Below are 21,008 nucleotides of genomic sequence, written 5' to 3'. Positions count from 1 at the left end.
GTATAAATGATTTGCCCCACCAAGGGTGCATCGAGCGCCTGTACATGGATTGAAGAGTGATTCTGTGCTGACAGAGTCCCTTTTAAGTGCAGCTTACCATATTCTTGTTTTCTATCTAACTCAGCCCTTCTCGGTCTCTAAAATGCAAGAAAGGTCAAAGAAGAGGGGCGCTGGAGATCGAGGGAAAATAAGAAGGTGGTAAGGAACACTTAAATATTTGGCCACGCCAAGGATGCACCGAATGCACGTGCTTGGACTGAACAGGCACTCTGTGCCGACAAATTTCCTTTTTGCTATACTGAGTAATACTTGGCACTTGCCAGTATTATTTATCATGCATTATGGGAGAAGGGCAGAATGTCGTTCATTATCATACAGATGTTAAAAGAATTCTAAAACAAAACTAATAATGTACACCAAAAAAACTAGGGTATACATTCATAGAAACGGGGGAAAAAACAAATACTTTATTTGTACTTGATGCTTGTATTATTGGAATTGATAATATATAACACCTCTTCATATAAAATATACCTACTGCAGATGATAACATTTTAAGAAACGTATTCAAATGTAGACACAAAGAAGTGAGATATAAAATTACAAAGAAAAAAGGTAATAAAAAGCAAGAACAAATTGTTGGTATAAATCAGAATTTCAATCTTTTTTTCTGGGAATCATGGGACAAGGGACACGCCTGGAATATGGTAATCATTTATTTCAATTTACTTTGCCGAGAGCCCAAAGCTTACAACTTTGTAAACATCAAGACACATTTTCTTACAATGTGCTAATCAAATGTTCTCAGGCCGTAGACCAAAATGTTGCCTTCTCCTCCTAAGAGTAACAAGCGGCCCGGGACTCTGATCTTGAATTTGTAAGCGTAGATTTCCCACGTGGTATATGAATAATTGATCCATGGTTACGAATATCTTGGTGGAAAACTGTAGATCACTTTGGTCCTGTTTTTAAAGAAGGTCCAGAACCAAACAAATTCACGTAACTTGTGTTCACCAGAATGAAATACAACAAAACATCTTTAAAACAATTGCTCTCGGGTTAATGCGGAAAACAGATTCCTTTAACTTACGCTCGTAACATACAAAAATAAACCGCCATCGTTTTCAGCAAAAAAAGCTTTCCTCAGGAAAAAATGATTGTTTCTTCAGCCGTCAAAATAAAGGAATGTAAATAAGCAATAAATACAGAGTGTGCTTCTCCATATTGACATATTTACAATTGATTCTTTGGCTTATGTTTGGGATTCCTTTAAAATAATATATATGGTGCGACCCATGTAGAAAAAATATTAAGCCAAGTACAGTTCCATGATGCTTGAAATGTAGAGAGAATTACAGGAGTTTACTGCCAAATCTGCATCATTTTAGACAAATTTTATTTAAAAAAAAAAAAAAGAAATTGCCACATTGTAAATGGATACATGCAACATACTGGCTCGAGAGTTGGCTTGTGAGGCGGCTGCATATACAAATACATACAAATCCTGGTTCTAGGATCCAGCAGTGATCATGTGGCACTAAATTCATCAATACTGTCTCTACAGTCATATAAACAGCTCATGTCCTTTGTATGAAGATACAGAAAGTCATAAGAAAAATACTTTTTTTTTCCTTTAGCTTTTTTTTTGTTTTTGTTTGCTTGGTTTAAAACTTAAAAGGTCCCATGTAAAAATCCCCCACTGCACAGCTGGAGTGACGCTTGTCCGAACTTGGCACATCCTACTATGATGATTCTAGGTATTCCAGTGAGACATCGTAGCAGAAGCGGTACTGTTCCTGTGAAATGAAGGGTAACTGTTAGTAGAATGAAAAGGATATTCACTAAATCGGTTGTCGCTATAAGGTTAGGAGGCTGTATTGAGCCAATAAGAAAAGTCATACAGGCTGAGGTGTTGATGCACCTACCTTATCTTCATTTACAAAAAGTTTCAGGCTCTATATAAAAATCATGACACGATGTCATAAATATCTAGTTTTCTCTGTTCTAAATATTCTATGGTACAATGCAATGGCAATATGTATACCTTGGTGGTTTAAAGGGGTTGTCCAGGACTTTAACACTGAAGGTCTATCCTTCTATAGGATATACACACCTATGTGTGATGGGTGGTGGTGTAACACCTGGCACTCCCGCAGAACAGCTGTTCCCGGGGTCAGCTGTGGCCAGAACTGCTCAGTTAAGGAGGTGCACAGCACAGCTCCGTCCACAGAATAGTGGCTGCAGCCAGGTACTGCACATCCACCCCCTACAGATATAAATAGGGGGTGGATGTGCAGTACCTGGCCACGACCACTAAATAGTCAACGGCACTGTGCTGTGCACCTCTTTATGAGAAGTCCCAGTCGCTGCCAACACTGAAAACAACTGATCGGCGAGGGGTGCCAAGTGTCACAGCTCCACTGATCAGACACTGATGACCTATCCTAAGAATATCCTCAATGTCAATGTCCCGGACAACCTTTTTAAAGAGCACCTGCCACCATTTCAAAAGTGCTTAATTTTTGCTCTTATTTTATTCCCATCGGCCTTGATTATTCCATTATTTTCTCTCTTAAAATATGCCATATTATTATGGAGATATGGGCCTTTTTATTAAGATCTAATCTTTATGATCTTTGTCAAGGGTGTATGATGGAGTGGTGAATAATACATTGCACCTAAGGACACACACCCCAGAGAATTCTATGAGCCACACCACCTTGGTACAGAGCGTAAAAATTTGCACTAAATAAAAAAGGCCATAAAAAAAAACAGAAGAAAAAAAACCCCAAAGCTAAATAGGGAGTCATCTTTAAGAACATTATATGTGATATTTGCGCTAAGAACACCTACAGTTAGGTCCATATATATTTGGACAGAGACAACATTTTTCTCATTTTGGTTATAGACATTACCACAATGAATTTTAAACAAAACAATTCAGATGCAGTTGAAGTTCAGACTTTCAGCTTTCATTTGAGGGGATCCACATTAAAATTGGATGAAGGGTTTAGGAGTTTCAGCTCCTTAATATGTGCCACCCTGTTTTTAAAGGGACCAAAAGTAATTGGACAGATTCAATAATTTTAAATAAAATGTTCAGGGATGAAGGAGTCAGCGACTCTGAAACGCGTAGGATTAGTTGGTCCTGTGTGCTATTCGTAGCTCCTTAGCTCTGCAGTTTTGTAGCTGGTCACGTGTACACATCACGTGACTGTGACGTCACACAAGGTCCTGCACCTTGTCGGCTTTAGCTATACACACGCGGCCGCCACTGCCTGTGCACGGCAGTTACCAAGCTCTGGGGGAGTACGCTAGTCACCGGCCGGGAAAGCGTCTCCTATACTACTATTTGCTCTGCAACATATTGGATATTTTTGGAACAGAGATTCAGAGAAGGCTACAGATACCAACCTTTCAGCGCATGAGTGAAGGACCTGTCCGCATGCCAGCACTGGATACAGTTTTCCTTTTCTTTGATATTAGGGTAAACACATCTTGTTAATCCTAGTCCTGAATGAAGAACCTTGTTTATGACATTTCCCAGTATTTTAACTATTTATGGCTTCATATAGGTGTTCGTAGCGCAAATATCACATATAGTTTTCTTTGATTAACCACTTCTGGGACGATTGGGAGTGATCTCGTCCATATATTTGCTGCTTATTCACCTGGAGCAACTAAGCAGCGCCGTATGGTTCATTTTTAGACTCTTTAAGAACATGTCTTCTAAAACTCAAAGCTTGCTAAGGCTAAATAGGAGAAAATGTTATCATACCCCCACCACAAAATGATTTTGCCAATTGAACAGAACATAGAACTATTGTATAACTAAAGTACATGTTATTTTAAAGGTGTGGTCCACCTTTGAGGAATCGACTGCCTGGAAAGGGTCAAAGGGGTTTTCCGGTTTAGCAAAATCTCTTATCTGGCCACATTTTGTTTAAAATAAAAAATAACTGTGTGCCGAATCTCTGCTGCTGCACTCAGTGCATGCAGGTCTGAAGCTACGTCAACAATGCGATAGAGCCGCTGAGGTCATGGATTGGCTAAGTGCATTGTCCCCTTAACTCTGGAATTTTGGAATGCTGTAGATAAGCCCCCGATGTATCCTGAATGATGAGAAAAAGAGGTTAGATTATATTCACCCAGGGGCGTTCCCGCTGCGGTCCGGTCCAGGCCTATCTTCATACGATGACGTCCTCTACTTGTCTTCACGCCGCAGCTCCAGCGCAGGCGTACTCTGTTTGCCCTGTTGAGGGCAGGGCCAAGTACTGCAGTGCGCAGGGCCTCTCTGACCTTATCCGGCACCTACGCACTGCAGTTCTTTGCTCTGCCCTCAACAGGGCAGCCAAAGTACGCCTGCGTTGGAGCCGCAGCAGGAAGACAAGAAGATGACGTCATCGTATGAAGATAGGAGGCCCCGGACCGCGACACCCATCGGACCCGGACCTTTAGCGGGACCGCCCCTGGGTGAGTATAATCTAACCTTTTTTTATCATTCAGGAAATATCGTGGGCTTATCTACAGCATTACAGAATGCTGTAGATAAGCCCCTGATGACGGTGGGCTTAGCTCATCTTCGATTTTGGGGGTGACAGGTTCCCTTTAAGGACTTCTGTCTGAAACGCGTTTGCCCATAGTCTCCCCTTGATGGTTGTGACAGTTTTTTGTATACTAATTGATATATTTCACATTTTTATACTTGCCTAATAAATTTAGAATTTTATGAAGATCCTGACACTGGAATTCCAGATTCCCGTATACATCTTACATCACCCTTTACCTAACTACATCCAATAACGATAACAGAAACTCCAGTGTTTACATGCAGTACTGTCTTATTCTGATCCACACCCCAGCCCCGCAATGTGCATAAATCATAAGTCACAGCGGGCCTGGGATTCACAAGTAGGGCAGCCGCGCAGGCGCAGTCAGCTGGACTGCATATGAGGAAAGATGGGCAGCGCTCACTGCGCCTGCACCAGGCAGGGGAAAAGAGCGCAGGCTATTTTGAAAACAGCGGTGAGGAGGCGGCTGCGCCCGGCGCCAAGAAGATGTGAGTGACAGCTGTGTGCTGTATGAAGCAGGGGGGAAACGCCGGCCTCCTTGACTGAAGACAAGGTATTTCTTACAAATTTAAAAACAAATTATTTCTCTAGTTACAGCACCCAGAACTAAAAGAGCATTACTGCTGCACAAGGTGGCTCTTTTAGTTTTGAAACGACTGGGGGGGGGGGGTGACAGGTTCCCTTTAAGTAAAAATAAATGAATATAATAGAATTTAGCACATACAAAAAACAATACACACATATATATATATATATATATATATATATATGTGTATATATATATATATATATATATATATATATATATATATATATATATATATATATATATATATATATATATATATATATATATATATATATATATATATATATATATATGTATATATATATATATATATATATATATATATATATATATATATATATATATATATATATATATATATATACACACACACACACATGCATACACACAAATACATAAACACAAATACATATACACAAACATGACCAAGTTAAATTGTGCTTTGTAGTCCTGCACCCATCAAAGGAATATGTCCTTGACAATTATTTAAAAAAAAAAAAAACTAAAGAAAAGTCAACGCATATTTCTTATTTTCATCACATTTTCCACTTACATTAGTGAAAGAAAAAAAGCACAGAAAAAATACATAAAAATGTAAGCCCCATGTAGTGTAAGAGAAAAAAAATAAAAAAAATAAAAAAGGAGGTAAAAATTCTAAGAATATCTGAAGGAGGAAAAGATTTTAGCACTGTTAAAAGCGCATGTACAATAAAACCTTAAAATGTGCCTGGTCAGAAACAAGGGAAAATGGCTCGGTCATAAACTGGTTAAAGAAGACCTACAGTGGGGAAAATAAGTATTGAAAAAACTACAGATTTTGCAACTTTTCCCACTTACAAAGAATGGAGAAGTCTGTTATTTTTTATTGTAAGTACATTGCAACTGTGAGAGCCAAAATCTTACAAAAAAAAAAAAAATTCAGAAATTCAATTTGTATGATTTTTGCATAATTAATTTGCATGTTATTTGATTTATTTGTGCAGGTCTACAATTTTGTTCCTGGTGTCCTTATACAGCTCTTAGGTCTTGGCCATGGTGGAGAGGTTGGAGTGTAATTGAGTGTGTGAACAGGTGTCTTTTGTACAGGTAACGAGTTCAAACAGGTGCAATTAATACAGGTACAGGTAACAGTTAATGAGTGCAGAGTAGGAGGGCTTCTAAAAGAAAAATTAACAGGTCTGTGAGAACCAGAATTCTTGCTGGTTGGTAGGTAATCAAATAAATATTTCATAAAATAAAATGCAAATTCATTATTTGAAAATCAAAGAAAGTTATTTTCTGGAATGTTGTTTTAGATGGTCTCTCACAGTTGAAGTGTACCTACGATAAAAATTACAGACCTCTCCATTATTTGTAGGTGGGAAAACTTGCAAAGTCAGCAGGGTATCAAATACTTACTTTCCCCACTGTGTGTTAAGAAGAAATATTAACAGATTATAATAAAGAGAAAAATAGATTACTGAGGTGGCTAGTGTGGCACACTCTCCATTTAGGTAAATTGTGCCATGATTAATGTATCAATTTGAGCCAACGATGTTCTCCCCACCTTCTGTATCTGGGGATAGTTCTTAGGAAAATGTGCTCAAGTGTGTGCTGGAAATGTAAAGCCATATTTTTTCGATATTGAAACAGTATGTGTAAATCACATTAGCTTTGACTTCATAGCCAGGCGGCATAATAAAAATGAGTTAAGACCTGATCCTCTGCAGGCACACTGTTATAACACTGGTGCAGTTATTTCTAACTCCTGGATCCAGGAGTTTGTGGGAATAAATCAGGTTTACTACTATGGGCAATGAAGTTGCTTAACAGACAGGTGGTAAATACATAGAAATGATATTGCTTGGAAAAATGCTATTACATTAGGGCGCGTGTAATAATCTATCTACCTGATAGATTATTGTGATTAAAGGTGTATTTTCACAGTCTATTACTGTGCCGTCCATGCGTTTTATAGCAAATTAGTCTTGTGATGTGGCTTTTCACCTGTAGTTTTCATGGGTCAATCACTTAACAAATGTGTCTTACCTGTACAAAGCTCGTGGTCAAAAACAGCTTTGCAAAACGGTCAATTTGGGGTAAAAACTAGAGCGCGCTAATGGCCTGTGCAAACACAGGCAGATAATGGGCAGCAGCTTGCTAAAAACAGTAACCAAAAAACTGAGCCAGGTACATATGTTCGTATAAGGCTACTTTCACACTAGCCATGCGTCGGCCCGACGTACGTTGTGAAAATAATGAACAACGGGGGCAGCGGATGCAGTTTTTCAACGCTTCCGCTGCCCCATTGCAAGGTCCGGGGAGGAGGGGGCGGAGTTCCGGCCGCGCATGCGTGGTCGGAAATGGTGGACACGAAGCACAAAAAAAATTACATGCAATATTTTTTTGGTGCCGACTGTCCGTCAAAACACGATGCATCCGTCGCACGACGGATGCGACGTGTGGCCATACGTTGCAATGCGTCGCTAATGCAAGCCTATGGAGAAAAAACGCATCCTGCGGGCAACTTTGCAAGATGCGTTTTTTCTTCTAAACGACACATTGCGACGGACAGCAAGCGACGCTAGTGTGAAAGTAGCCTAAGTGCAATGCATGCAAAAAAAATGCACTGAACGCTGAACAATTGACACTTTGATGGCAATTTGGACATACTAAGGTCTACGGTTTCTCCTTCTGGAGAGTGACATACCGGCTCTGGCATGCCAAGGTAAGGAGGCTTATTCGCCGTGCTATTGTCTCTTCAGAGAGGATGAGGACTTGAACGCTATAGTGCCAGGAGGCTAATAAGCCTCCTTACCTTGGCATACCAGAGCCGGTATGTCACTCTCCACAAGGAGAAATGTTACCCCTTAGACATCTGTCCAGAGCCTCTCACCTAGCCTAATCAAGTTCTCATATGTTGCACTGACGACGGTCAATAGCCTGAAACACGTGTCTGCAAACTGAGATTCTGATTTCACTTTTATCCTAAGGGTACCGTCACACAGTGCAATTTTGATCGCTACAACGGCACGATTCGTGACGTTCCAGCGATGCATTTACGATATCGCTGTGTCTGACACGCTACTGCGATCCGGATCCCCGCTGAGAATCGTACGTCGTAGCAGATCGTTTGAAACTTTCTTTCGTCGTCTAGTGTCCCTCTGTGGCGGCATGATTGCATTGTGTGACACAGGTTGTATACGATGTGCGCACAGTAACCAACGGCTTCTACATCGCAAATACGTCATGAAATTATCGCTCCAGCGCTGTGTATTGCAACGTGTGACCGCAGTATACGACGCTGGAGCGATACTTATACGACGCTGCAACGTCACGAATCGTGCCGTCGTAGCGATGAAAATGGCACTGTGTGACGGTACCCTAAGTTACACTGCAAGACCTGTTAAAGGGTCAATAATGACCCCCTGGTTCATCAAGTGATTTGTTATAATTATTGCTAATACATGGTAACTAATTTCTACCACTGCTGATTTACATATAAGCAATTTCACAGTACATTTTGCAGAATTCGAGAGATGAAAGTAAAACTAGGAGGTTTGCAAAACGCAATTAAGACAGATTCCTTTGTAGGTGCAGGATTATTAAAAGTCAAAACAAGTCCCATTTTATGTTTCACATCCCTTAAAAACAGCCATACATTACAGCAAAAAAAATAAATAAATAAAGGAGCAAAGAAAAGAAAAAAAGAAAAAAAAATATGTGCAAAGAAGAAAAAATAATTAGAAAACAATTATCCAAACAAACATTATTTCTCATTAACTACACAGCTCATTTGAGGAATGTTTGCTTTGTAGGATTTCCATAATTTGCCCTGGTTCCATTGTTCCCTTAGCACAGTGATATATGCAGGAGATCCCTGCCAGTTACTTTCTCTGCAAACACTAGATCATTATGAGTTGATGAACCTGATTAAGCAAACATAAAATGTTACGCTGGAACACACAGGGCATAAATGTGCTTTGCCATTCTAAAAACAACTCTTTATAGAAGATTTGGGCTGTTTTTTATGACTATGGGACTATTTGCTGAGAGAAATAGACTACAAACATAAGTTATACCCATGTTCTATATAGACATTTCCACATCGGGTTTTAAAAGTCGAAGTACACATGTACAATAGATAATTGTACCATAAAGTTGGTCAAAAGTAACCCGATACTGCTTGGATGGAAAATCATTCTTTAGAGGAGAACATACATTATATTTAGCTGCAGCATTACATATACACACTTATTATGCTGTTTACAGATGCTATAGCGGATGACCCCCGCCTTAGAACTCACCGGAGTCTCCACCATATTTGGCTTGCTGTTGCGTAGTGTTTTCACAGCGTGGAAAACGTCCACCACATTTTGTCTCTTGATCATTTCGCACACAATGCTAATGGCGCAGAACACACCGCTTCGTCCTCCACCATTTCTTGAAAGAAAGAGAGAGAAAGGCATTATAAGTCACGGTTCACATTCAATAAATAGGCAACAAAACTAGATCATACAATTAGCTCTAATAAAGAAAAAAATCACTCAACGGTAGAAATGAACAAACGAGGCAAAATTCAAATTTACCTGTTCCAGAAATTTTCCTGTGAAATCCTTCTCAGAGAAATTATTCTCCAAGAATTGATAATATCCATTATTCTCTAGGGTCTCTTCAGACATAGGAACATAATAAATACAAGATGTAAAAAATAAAAATTCTACCTGCCTTACCATTCACCTCTCCAGCCCTCGCTCTGCACCATCACCTGTCTGTTCCTCATCGCATCATTTGACTGCCGACACGACTGCTGAATCACAGAGCCTCTTCAGGACAGTCCAGGCCTTAAGTTTTGATGAAGCCCAGGATGGTTTTGCGCATGCAATCAAGGTCACGGTGGCACATCAAGACATCATTAACCTTACGGGTGCTTGTACAGAACCCACCCGAAGCCTCATCTGAGACAGAAGTCCTGGCCCAGCATGAACAGACTCAGAGGTCCAGCACTCGCGGCGGCAATCAGAAGATTCAGCAAGCGCTGGGTGGGTGATGGTGAAGAGAAGAGGGGCCAGAGAAGTAAGTGCTAAGGTAAGTAAAACTATGTATTTTTGTTTTTTAACTGTTTGACGGCTCTTCATGGTTAGCATTTTGGCAAAGTGGATTTTTGTAATATTCAAGAATAACTAAATTTTACTCAAACATATTCGCTCATCTCTACTAAAAAGGCTTTTCCACTCCACCCAAATTAGCTTTCCAGTAAAGGACTGCCACATTGTTGCCTTCATCAATGTTTGTCAGTGGTTTATGGTTTCTAATAATAAGAGTAAAAAAAGGAAAACAGCACAAAAAAGCTGAAAAAAAGTGGACTTTATTGCCCAAATGGCGTGGCAACGTTTCGGATGAAATATCCTTTAATATATATATATATATATATATATATATATATATATATATATATATATATATATATATATATATATATATATATATATATATATATATATATATATACACACACACACACACACACACACACACACAAAGTATTGGATCTGACTGCTCATGGAGTGGAGGAAGGCACGTTAGAAGTCTCTTCTACCCATATATTTTTGTATGGGTAGATACCACTAAAATAAAGATAGAAACCTAAACACTTTATTGACCCACATATGTTCTCTCTTCAATGATGTCCCTGCTTGGAAAGTTTACAGCCACTACAGAAATGTTTCAGGTTTTATGTATTTAGCAAGTAACAAAATACATAACTTTGTTCTTAGTTTTCACAGATGTATCTAATCTTCAGAAAAGACAAAGAGAATCTCTCTATCCCTACCTATATAATATGAAGGCAAATAAAGCTACTGAAATTAAGCAGAAGCATTATGAGATTCTCATTTCACACCTTTAATTGTGTATCAGATCCACAGGCCAAGTCAATAAGAACATCCATTAGAGAGCTCAGTGACAGAGTTACAATATATGATGGCTATTAGTGGTTAACTCACAGGCAGTGAATAATGGTGCGTCCTTCTCCTTCATCACATTCCTCTTGCCATTTCTCAACTTGCAAAATCAATTTTAGGAAAGATCTTTTGGAATTTGGCACTTCTCTATGAGCCGCCCATCCTAAGTACTGGAACTGCTGTACCATCAGATACCCTTCTTGAGGCTGTCCAAAGTAAAGAACATGAAAATTAATGTTTTAGTCAGCTACCGCCCACAATCATTCAAATAGCTGTTACCATATATTATTCTGCAGAACATGTGTATCCTTGTAGAAAGTAAACTACTGACCAATGTCATATTGCCATGTTGTTATGGCTTGTAAAATCATTAACTTAAAGGCAATCTCCATGAATGAGACAAAATGGATATATATAATTCAAACTCCAGCCCATTCTAGTCTCCTGTCAGTATGGGCTGCAGACTGAAGACACACAGCTCACGAGACCTGTGTCTCAACTGACTAGAGTTGTATCACACATATCTCAGTTACTGGGAGCATGGCTGGGATATGTAAAGAAATATGTTTTATCCCACATTTTGGTCAGCGAGGAGATCTCCAAGTTCATAATCCTCCATCAAAAGAGGACAGCTTTATAGCAATGCACGAAGACTACACGCTAAAGGAAAACAAAGATTGATGAGGATGTAGCTGGAGATATCTCTCGCGGATCACAAAAAATGTTATTTCTTCATTTATGTCAGCTGTGCTCCCATGCGTCAACCGAGGTATGTGTGATACAGCTGTAGTCAGTTGAGACACAGGTCTCGTGAGAAGTAGGTTTTCAGTCTGCAACGTCCCTTGACTAGGACGGGCTGCTGTTTGAACTATATCAGGGACACCATTTTATTTCATTCATGGAGACCCTCTTTAGCCAGTATGCTTGCTTAACATGTATACTTAAAAGGGAATCACAACAAAGCGTTCTCTGTGCAGACAGAAAACCTTGTACGATTACTTCCAATAACTGCAGCCAATATTGATATATTGCCATCTTACATGTGAATTGGTACATGACCAATTTCATTATGTTAGTTGGTGCTCGGTAAAAACATTGCAATCTAAAAGCTAAAACAATATAGACACTACCCTAAATGTAGAAATTAGAAGACTGTATCATTGGAGGTGGATGATTCACACCCACATGGTTTCTGCTGAAGTTTGTACTCTCTGTTACAAGTTTGTGAATAAAGAAATTTTATCTTCACAGATTCGGTGGAGCTGGACATTTTTCTTCTTTTGATCATTGGAGGTGTACCTCTCAAACCAGTAAAAATACCTTTTTGGTCAAATAAAAGCTAATTGCATCTTGCCCATCCCCCCGAAAGATAGATGGTAAATTGTTATCTAAAAGGAGTTATCTGATTACAAGATTAAGAACAATGTGAAATAACACCTATTTATCCATGCATCTCAAATGGGAGTGGGCGGCAATAGTTGTTAAGCATTGCTTTGGAGAGTTTTGACAGAAGCGATCATTAACTGCACAGACCTTTACTTGGCTTCATCAATCTCTGAACAAAGCACAAAAAGCGTAAAAAATGCAGCTAAATTAAAGTTCTACAGTACAGTGAATCAAATTAGATGTGAATTGAGTATTATTTTTAAAGTTAACACATTATATCCAGAGAGTGAGGACCACTATGACCGAATACTGAAAAATGAGGCCCAGTAGAAACATTTAGAAGCTTTAGATAGTAGAGGACAATTTGTTTTGCTTAATTTTTTTTTGTTCTGTGGGAAGATAAGTCAATACCAGGGGTGTCTGGCATTGACTTACTCCCCACTCCCTAATGAAACCATATTAATGCAAAGCAGAGCTGAGCGTTCAAGGGTATGGGGTAGCTAGGAGAGATCGCTGTGGTCAACATGGTATATTGGCACCTAAGGGAATTTATAAGAGTATGCCGTACGATTTTTGGCTCATTTACATTTGACATTCTGGAGAATAATAATAATAATATTACGGAACACTTTTTTAACAAATCAAAAAATTAAAATAACAGTAAATCATACAGCTTATATACAGGTGCTACTCACAAAATTAGAATATCAAAAAGTTAATTTATTTCAGTTCTTCAACACAAAAAGTGAAACTCCATATATTATATAGTCATTACACACAGAGATACCTATTTCAAATGTTTATTTCTGTTAATTTTGATGATTATGGCTTATAGCCAATGAAAACCCAAAAGTCATTATCTCAGTAAATTATAATACTTTATAGCACCAGCTAAATGCACTCAATACTTGGTCGGGGCTCCTTTTGCATCAATTACTGCATCAATGCAGCGTGGCATGGAGGCGATCAGCCTGTGGCACTGCTGAGGTGTTATGGAAGCCCAGGTTGCTTTGCTGCAGCCTTCAGCTCGTCTGCACTATTGGGTCTGGTGTCTCATCTTCCTCTTGACAATACCCCATAGATGCTCTATTGGGTTAAGGGTCAGGTGAGTTTGCTGGCAAATCAAGCAGAGTGATACTGTTGTTTTTAAACCAGGTATGGGTACTTTTGGCAGTGTGGCAAGGTGCCAAGTCCTGCTGGAGAATAAAAATCTCCAAAAAGCTTGTCAGAAGAGGGAAGCATGAAGTGCTCTAAAATATCCTGGTAGATGGCTGCACTGACTTTGGTCTTGATAAAACACAGTGGACCTGCACCAGCAGATGACATGGCTCCCCAAGCCATCACCGATTGTGTAAACTTCAAACTATACCCTCAAACAGCTTGCATTGTGTCTCTCTCCACTCTTCCTCCAGACTCTGGGCACCTTGATTTCCAAATTAAATGCAAAATTTACTTTCATCTGAAAACACCACCTTGGACCACTGAGCAACAGTACATTTTTTTCTCTCCTTGGCACAGAAAAGACGCTTCTGGCGTTGTCTATTGGTCATGAGTGGCTTGACACCAGGAATGCGACACTTGTAGCCCATGTCCTGGATGGTCTGTGTGTGGTGGCTCTTGAAGTAATGACTTCAGCAGTATTCCACTCCTTTCTCCCCCAAAATTTTGAATGGCCTTTTCTTAACAATCCTTTCAAGGCTACGGTTATCCCGGTTGCTTGTGCACCTTTTTCTACCACACTTTTTCCTTTCACTCAACTTTCCATAATTATGCTTGGATACAGCACTCTGAACAGACCACTTCTTTAGACCTTTTGTGACTTATTCTCCATGTGGAGCGTGTCAATGACCGCCTTCTGGACATCTGTCAAATCAGCGGTCTTCCCCATGATTGTGGAGTCTACTGAAACAGACTAAGGGACATTTTTAAAGGCTAGGAAGCCTTTGCAGGTGTTTTTGTTAATTATTCTAACCTACTGAGATAATGACTTTTGGGTTTTCATTGGCTGTAAACCATAATCATCAACATTAACAGAAATAAACACTTGAAATAGGTCACTTTGTTTGTAATGACTCAATATATGAGTTTCACTTTTTGTATTGAAGAACGGAAATAAATTAATTTTTTGATGATATTCTAATTTAGTGAGAAGCACTTGTATATCCACAATCAGCGTATAGAGAGAAATACAATAGCAGCATCCACTATGAACTTTAAAATGATAAAAGTACAAGCTTTTCAAGCATCAAAGAAAAATACAGACATACATTTTTTTTCTGGACATTGCAAAAATAGACTTTTTTTTTTTCCACTTTCCAGAAATGTATGAACATTTTGGCAATCCTTCCCAGATGTCTTCTAAACTAATCTAAAGTCAGTTTATAAGGGATCCCGCACATCCACTTTTATGGTGTATAAAAATGTCCCTCACGCTAGTTGACAGCATTTCCCAATAGTGAATGTAAAAGAGGACCTGTCAGCGTTTCTGAAGTCCACATTGTGCCATTCCTCTTTCCAGAAATGTGTGGACACATTGACAACTGGGTGTTACCAGTGTGTCTGTAAACAATCTGACCTTGACCAATACATGCCGTATTAGTAGGCCCTTTGACAAGGGCAATGGTAATACCCAGTTTATTTGTAATTTCTAACCTAAGAAGTGATTGCCTAAATGCAAGGTCTTCTAATGACTGGATGCAAAAATAACAGATACAGCAAATTTCATGCATTTGTTCACTTTAGTTACCCGTGTGAGATTGCATATTCTGAAGATTCGGCTGATAACATCACAATCCATCGAGCACGACATGCATTCCACTTGAATTGGGCCGTACCGCAGCATTCCCTCTTCTGGCCAGTACTGTGGACAACCCTGCGGGTGACAATCCATACCTTGTCAATCTAATGATAGTTTATGCAACATGGACTGCACACTAAGCCTGGGGTTACACGCTGACGGCAATTGTCAGATGTAACTATGATATTGAGATAAAAAAGTGACCAAATCAGAGACAAGATGCACGCACATCGCATATGACTTGCATTGAAGTCTATGACAAGTGAGTCACTTGCAAACAGACATATTTAGAAACATTTGCGACTGTTTTTAGTAGATCGCTGTGCGACACCATAAGAAATCATTACATGCCATGTCTTGATTTGAGCGTAGCTCGTCACTGTGTAGCCCTAGCCTAAAAAAACAGCAAAATGACCTGTGTCAAGTCCACTTCATTCAGCATTACTAAGGACGAGCAGCCGTAGTCATACACTAATCGCCAGAAATCCTTCACAGTGTTTGGCAAGGGATGCTGGGTAACGATGAAGGCAGCTGGCTGTCTGTAGCTCTGTCAAAGAGAAAGGAAAAAAAAGATGAAGACATGCATTTAGCAAAAAGAGACAAAGGGCAGAAAGATGGACAGGTCTGCCAATAAGGGCATGAGAGCCAACGGCTTTCTATTTAGAAGCTCCTGATATAACTATATGGAAGGCTTACACAAGGTCCGAGCTGTCAGACGCAGGAAAGGATGTGGAGATTCTTACACTGATCCACATAGGAAAGCTATTCAGAGCCGCCGACACGGATGCCCTAAAGTCACAGCGCATTAATTCCGTCACTGTGGCATGGACATGATTTGTGCCTCATGCATTGAACACATCCCGCACGACATTCCCCGATGCATTTTATCACATCGAGCGTCACTTTAACAATTATGCTAAATGAAACAAATAGCAGTGCCTCTTCTAAATGCAACAGAAAATGCTCTGCCTAATGTGGTTCATTAAAGTCTCCATTTACAACTTAATGTATCCGTTAATTATTCAGCGTGAAGAATCGGTGAACTGGAATGGAGTAAACATCGCAAAACAAGTCATACCGCAGCTCCGTGACATGCCAACAAGGATACGTGCTGCTGTGGGGTTCGCCAATTACGGCTCCTTAGATTCTTTTTTTACTTTCCATTTTCAACTTGTTATTAAAAACCATGTTGCTTGTACCTTTCTCAGTAATTACACATCACTTTCGTCACCTCCTTTACGCTGCGCATCGAGCAATCAGCATTAGCAGAACAGCTTGGTTCATCGAGTCTGTTCTCTAGAAGGGATATTCGGCTTCTGAAGCGAGCAGATGTGTAAGAAATCTCAGAGCGACGCACACAAGGAACAGAGTTATGGCATATTACAACTAAATGACATCTGGGAAGAAGTGATCGCCTGTCACCCACACTGTGGCCTTAGAGCTGTAGACTACCTTGGAAACCTTGAATGCTCTACATTAATAGCTACAGTGGAAATAAATGGACCATGTGAAGGCATCATTCCCACTAGAGGTGAACCCTGAAAATGACAAACAACTCGCCAACGCTTCATGGGAATTCAACTTCAGTGAACGACAACAGGGCTCTAATTACTGCCCATTAGTTTCCTATTTGGTTTGGAATATTTCGCAGCACAGATCCATCAATCACAGTGTATCAGGCTGATTCCTGTCCTCTACACGGATCATGCAGAGAGAGAGGTCTCCTTACATCCACCAGGGCTGCATTGATGTAATTGCTGCTCTCCCCATCTATGGTAATTAAGAAAGGCAGACATCTGTCAGGCGGCAGCAGGTCCATGAAGCGGTTCTTGTCATGGTTCCTTGGTAAACAGGCTATACTGCAGTCTTCAGCCTGTAATCTTGGAGTCACAGAATTCAGCGTCTGTAGGAGAGGGAGTCATTAGAAACAAAGTACTGCTCTTAGTGAATATTGGAGTGGGAAAATTAGCTTATATTTCTGTGGCGTAACGTTGATTAACTTTAGCAATAAAGGACTATAAAGCATGGATGGGTTTGCTGGGAAAGTTTCAATAAAACTTGTATTTTATTAACTGAAATCCCTGGTGTTTGGATCCATGAGTCCAGAGTGGGTGGTCCCACTCCGTGACTGACAGCCATCTGCATGCACAGTCATACAGGGAAGTCTGTCAATTACTGAACAGGACCGCCCACTGGACTTTTATGCAAACACACCAGGTAATTATATGTTTTACTGAAATCTTCCCGAAATGAATGTATGTCAATCTGATCAGCTCCTCCTGCTGTATAACATCCTGCCTGGAAAGAAGATACTATTTCCAACATGACAGAATGCCTTTAAGGAGCTGGGACGTCCACAAAGAATGCCAGCCTTTTACTACAATACTCTGAGCTCTTATAGTTTAACAGAGATTTTTTTCAAGTTGCAGTAGTTTAGCAGCTTTTTATCTTTTTACTCTATATTTTGCTTGAAAAAAGATAAAAATGTTGCAAACGTTACACAGACAAATGCAACGCAAATCCGTGGGATAAATACTTAAGAGTGAAGTGTCAATTTATGGAATTCCACTCAATTTGAAATTTTAGCAGAACTGGGTACATAAAGATCCAGCTAAAATGTACTTTTTAAATTTAAATGAAAATTCTGACAGCTAAAATTAAGTTAAAATCTAAAAGTAGACTGAAACTAAGTAAACAACATAATTAAAACCACTTGGATGGTATAAACTGGGACTGAATGGCTGGTTGTATGCAGACTATTGTTCATTCTGGATATCTGATCATGGTGACTTCAATTCTAACATCACAAGGTTCCTTGTACACCAATCTGCTGACTGACTATTCTGAAGTCTCCAAATAGGGGCCTAAATCCAATTTACAGACATAATCCACAGTATTATTGGTCTTTAGTAGTTATGAGTGAATGTGCTCGGGGTAAGGTGTTATCTGAGCATGCTTGAGTGCCAATAGAGCAGCTTTGGCATTTACTAATAGTATGTATGAGTTGCCATGGCTGCATCTCTCGCGGCTGTCGAATAGCCCCTACATATGCAGGGATTGCCTATGTGATTTGCATACTTGAGGTCACGTGCCAACTAGATTCTCAGCCGCTTTCCTCACTAGAACATTGGGATCATGTTATGACTAGCAAGTAAATGTCATACTTGGCTCATGTGACGACTGCTTAAACTGGAAATAGAAGGGAATCCTGACAGTGTACAATAGCCAATCTGGAGTCACAGAGGCTGCGCCAATTTATGTAGAGCCCATAAAACACTTTTACAGCGAAGCTCTATATTTAGGGGGTCTCTATTCTAATATGGCCATCAAAGGCAGAAAGCCAAGGTAATAGCACATTTTTCCACATGAAGAGGATGAAAATGGCTGCACTAGAGCTTTGAGCCTATTTATTTATACCCAAACACTGCACATACCCAATACAAGTTATGTACATCTCTTTATGAAAGGAGCCTCAAAAGTAGAGCTTTACTTTAAAGCACAAAACGTACATTCATTTTCATCGAATTATATGAGCTGGATTCCCAAAATGCAAATTGGGATTGCAGCATTTTTCCCCAAAATACATTTGTTTCCCCACACTGCTAAACACAACTCAAAAGCAGAGCATAGAAGTTTGAAGACATGAAATGTACCGTACATTACAATACAGTAAAGAAAGAGAAGCCTAGAATACATACTGATAATACCTGGAATTCATCTTTGAGATGTGACGAGTTGGTCTGGGAGTCTATTCTGATCATGTCAAAGTACGCGGCTTTAAATTCACACACTGGAATGGCAGTTTCTCCGCATAAGCATGCTTCAAGGATGGCATCGTGGATGAAGATATACTGCTCCTGCGTACACAGGGAAATAGGAACATAAAAGCATTAAAGAGGACCGGTCACTGGAGTTTGGTAACTTTACCCAAGCATCTCCTCCAACCGCCGATATTTGGAACAGTCACCCCCCGTTTCCCTTTGTTCCAACAAAATATCTTCCAGTAATGAAAACTTTACTTTTTTTTTTTTTCAACAAACTGAAATCTTGAGGAAGCCTAGGTAGGTCCACCAGGGCCTTCGCCAGCATTATCTAGTCTTCCTAGTTATCTAGTCTTCCTCTTCGCCTTGTCCCTTCTATTCCTCCGACCATGATTTCCTTCTCCAGTGATTGCGCTCTTTGTATGATGTGTCCAAAGTAGGCAAATCGTAGCTGGGCGATCCTTGCTTCTAGTGAGAAGCATGGCTTGATTTGTTCAAAAATTGATTTATTTGTTCTTGTTACCATTGATAACATCTTTCTCCAGCACCACATTTCAAAGGCTGGTCGTTGATTCTCCTGACTAGTTTATCGTCCAAGTTTCGCATCCATATGATACAAGAGAATAGACCAGTTTATGTACAAGCCGTGTCTAAGGCTTCTTTCACACTTGCGTAGTTTGGCATCCGTTGCAATGCGTCGTTTTGGGGGAAAAACGGATCCTGCAAATGTGACCGCAGGATGCGTTTTTTGCCCATAGACTTGCATTGCCGACGGATCGCGATGGATGGCCTTATGTCGCGTCCGTCGTGCACTGGATGCGTCGTGTTTTGGCGGACCGTCGGCACGAAAAAACGTTCAAGGGAATGTTTTTTGTATGTCGGGTCCGCCATTTCCTACTGCGCATGCCCAGCCGGAAATCCGCCCCCTCCTCCCCGGGACTTTACAATGGGCAGCGGATGCGTTGAAATAAAAAAAAACTGCATCCGCTGCCCACGTTGTGCCAAATTTTCACAACGTGCGTCGGTACGGCGCGCCGACGCTTAGCAACGGACCCATACCAACGCAAGTGTGAAAGAAGCCTTAAGGTACCTTCACACTGAACAACTTAACAACGATATCGCTAGCGATCCGTGACGTTGCAGCGTCCTGGATAGCGATATCGTTGTGTTTGACACGCAGCAGCGATCAGGATCCTGCTGTGACATCGTTGGTCGGAGCTAGAAGGCCAGCACCTTATTTCGTCGCTGGATCTCCCGCAGACATCGCCGAGTCGGCGTGTGTGACGCTGATTCAGCGATGTCTTCACTGGTAACCAGGGTAAACATCGAGTTACTAAGCGCAGGGCCGCGCTTAGTAACCCGATATTTACCCTGGTTACCAGTGTAAATGTAAAAAAAAATAAACACTACATACTTACATTCCGGTGTCTGTCGGGTCCCCCGGCATTCTGCTTCCCTGCACTGTGTCAGCGCCGGCTGGCCGTAAAGCAGAGCACAGAGGTGACGTCACCGCTCTGCTTTACGGCTGGCGCTTACAGTGCAGGAAGCGGACGCCGGGGGACAGACACCGGAATGTAAGTATGTAGTGTTTGTTTTTTTTACATTTACACTGGTAACCGGGGTAAACATCGGGTTACTAAGCGCGGCCCTGCGCTTAGTAACCCGATGTTTACCCTGGTTACCAGGGGACTTCGGCATCGTTGGTCGCTGGAGAGCTGTCTGTGTGACAGCTCTCCAGCGACCACACAGCGACGCTGCAGAGATCGGCATCGTTGTCTAGATCGCTGCAGCGTTGCTAAATGTGACGGTGCCTTTAGTCTCCAGCGAAACAATCCTCGATTTGAAGACCTTGTCCAGTGACTTCATTGTTGGTTTGGCCATAGCTATTCTCTTAAAGTCTCGCTGCATATTAAGCGATCATGCAAAGCAAGTCAATTTGACATGGCAGTGCATATGTGCACT

The 21,008-nt window shown here is 40.5% G+C and overlaps 1 protein-coding gene across 18 annotated transcripts in view; it reads right to left on the bottom strand.

Moving 5' to 3' along the window:
• Positions 1–698: 698 nt before the first annotated feature.
• PTPRK (protein tyrosine phosphatase receptor type K) overlaps positions 699–21,008 on the bottom strand; it is a 402,371-nt gene continuing 382,061 nt past the window's right edge. For 9 of the 18 annotated variants that reach the window (XM_077289403.1, XM_077289390.1, XM_077289392.1 and 6 more), the window contains 7 exons: positions 18,984–19,142; positions 17,015–17,188; positions 15,701–15,832; positions 15,235–15,360; positions 11,145–11,308; positions 9,447–9,582; positions 699–1,796 (listed from right to left, as the gene is read on the bottom strand). In XM_077289403.1, coding sequence (XP_077145518.1) covers positions 1,743–1,796; positions 9,447–9,582; positions 11,145–11,308; positions 15,235–15,360; positions 15,701–15,832; positions 17,015–17,188; positions 18,984–19,142 — 945 coding nt within the window. In that variant the 3' untranslated portion in view covers positions 699–1,742. The remainder of the gene's footprint in view (positions 1,797–9,446; positions 9,583–11,144; positions 11,309–15,234; positions 15,361–15,700; positions 15,833–17,014; positions 17,189–18,983; positions 19,143–21,008) is intronic. The other 9 variants (XM_077289389.1, XM_077289391.1, XM_077289398.1 and 6 more) reach the window with 3 other exon arrangements.

The sequence above is a fragment of the Ranitomeya variabilis genome, chromosome 2, assembly GCF_051348905.1.
Source record: "Ranitomeya variabilis isolate aRanVar5 chromosome 2, aRanVar5.hap1, whole genome shotgun sequence".
Taxonomy (NCBI): domain Eukaryota; kingdom Metazoa; phylum Chordata; class Amphibia; order Anura; family Dendrobatidae; genus Ranitomeya; species Ranitomeya variabilis.
The sequence above is the reverse complement of the archived record's forward strand: the minus strand, read 5'-3'. Positions and strand labels throughout refer to the sequence as shown.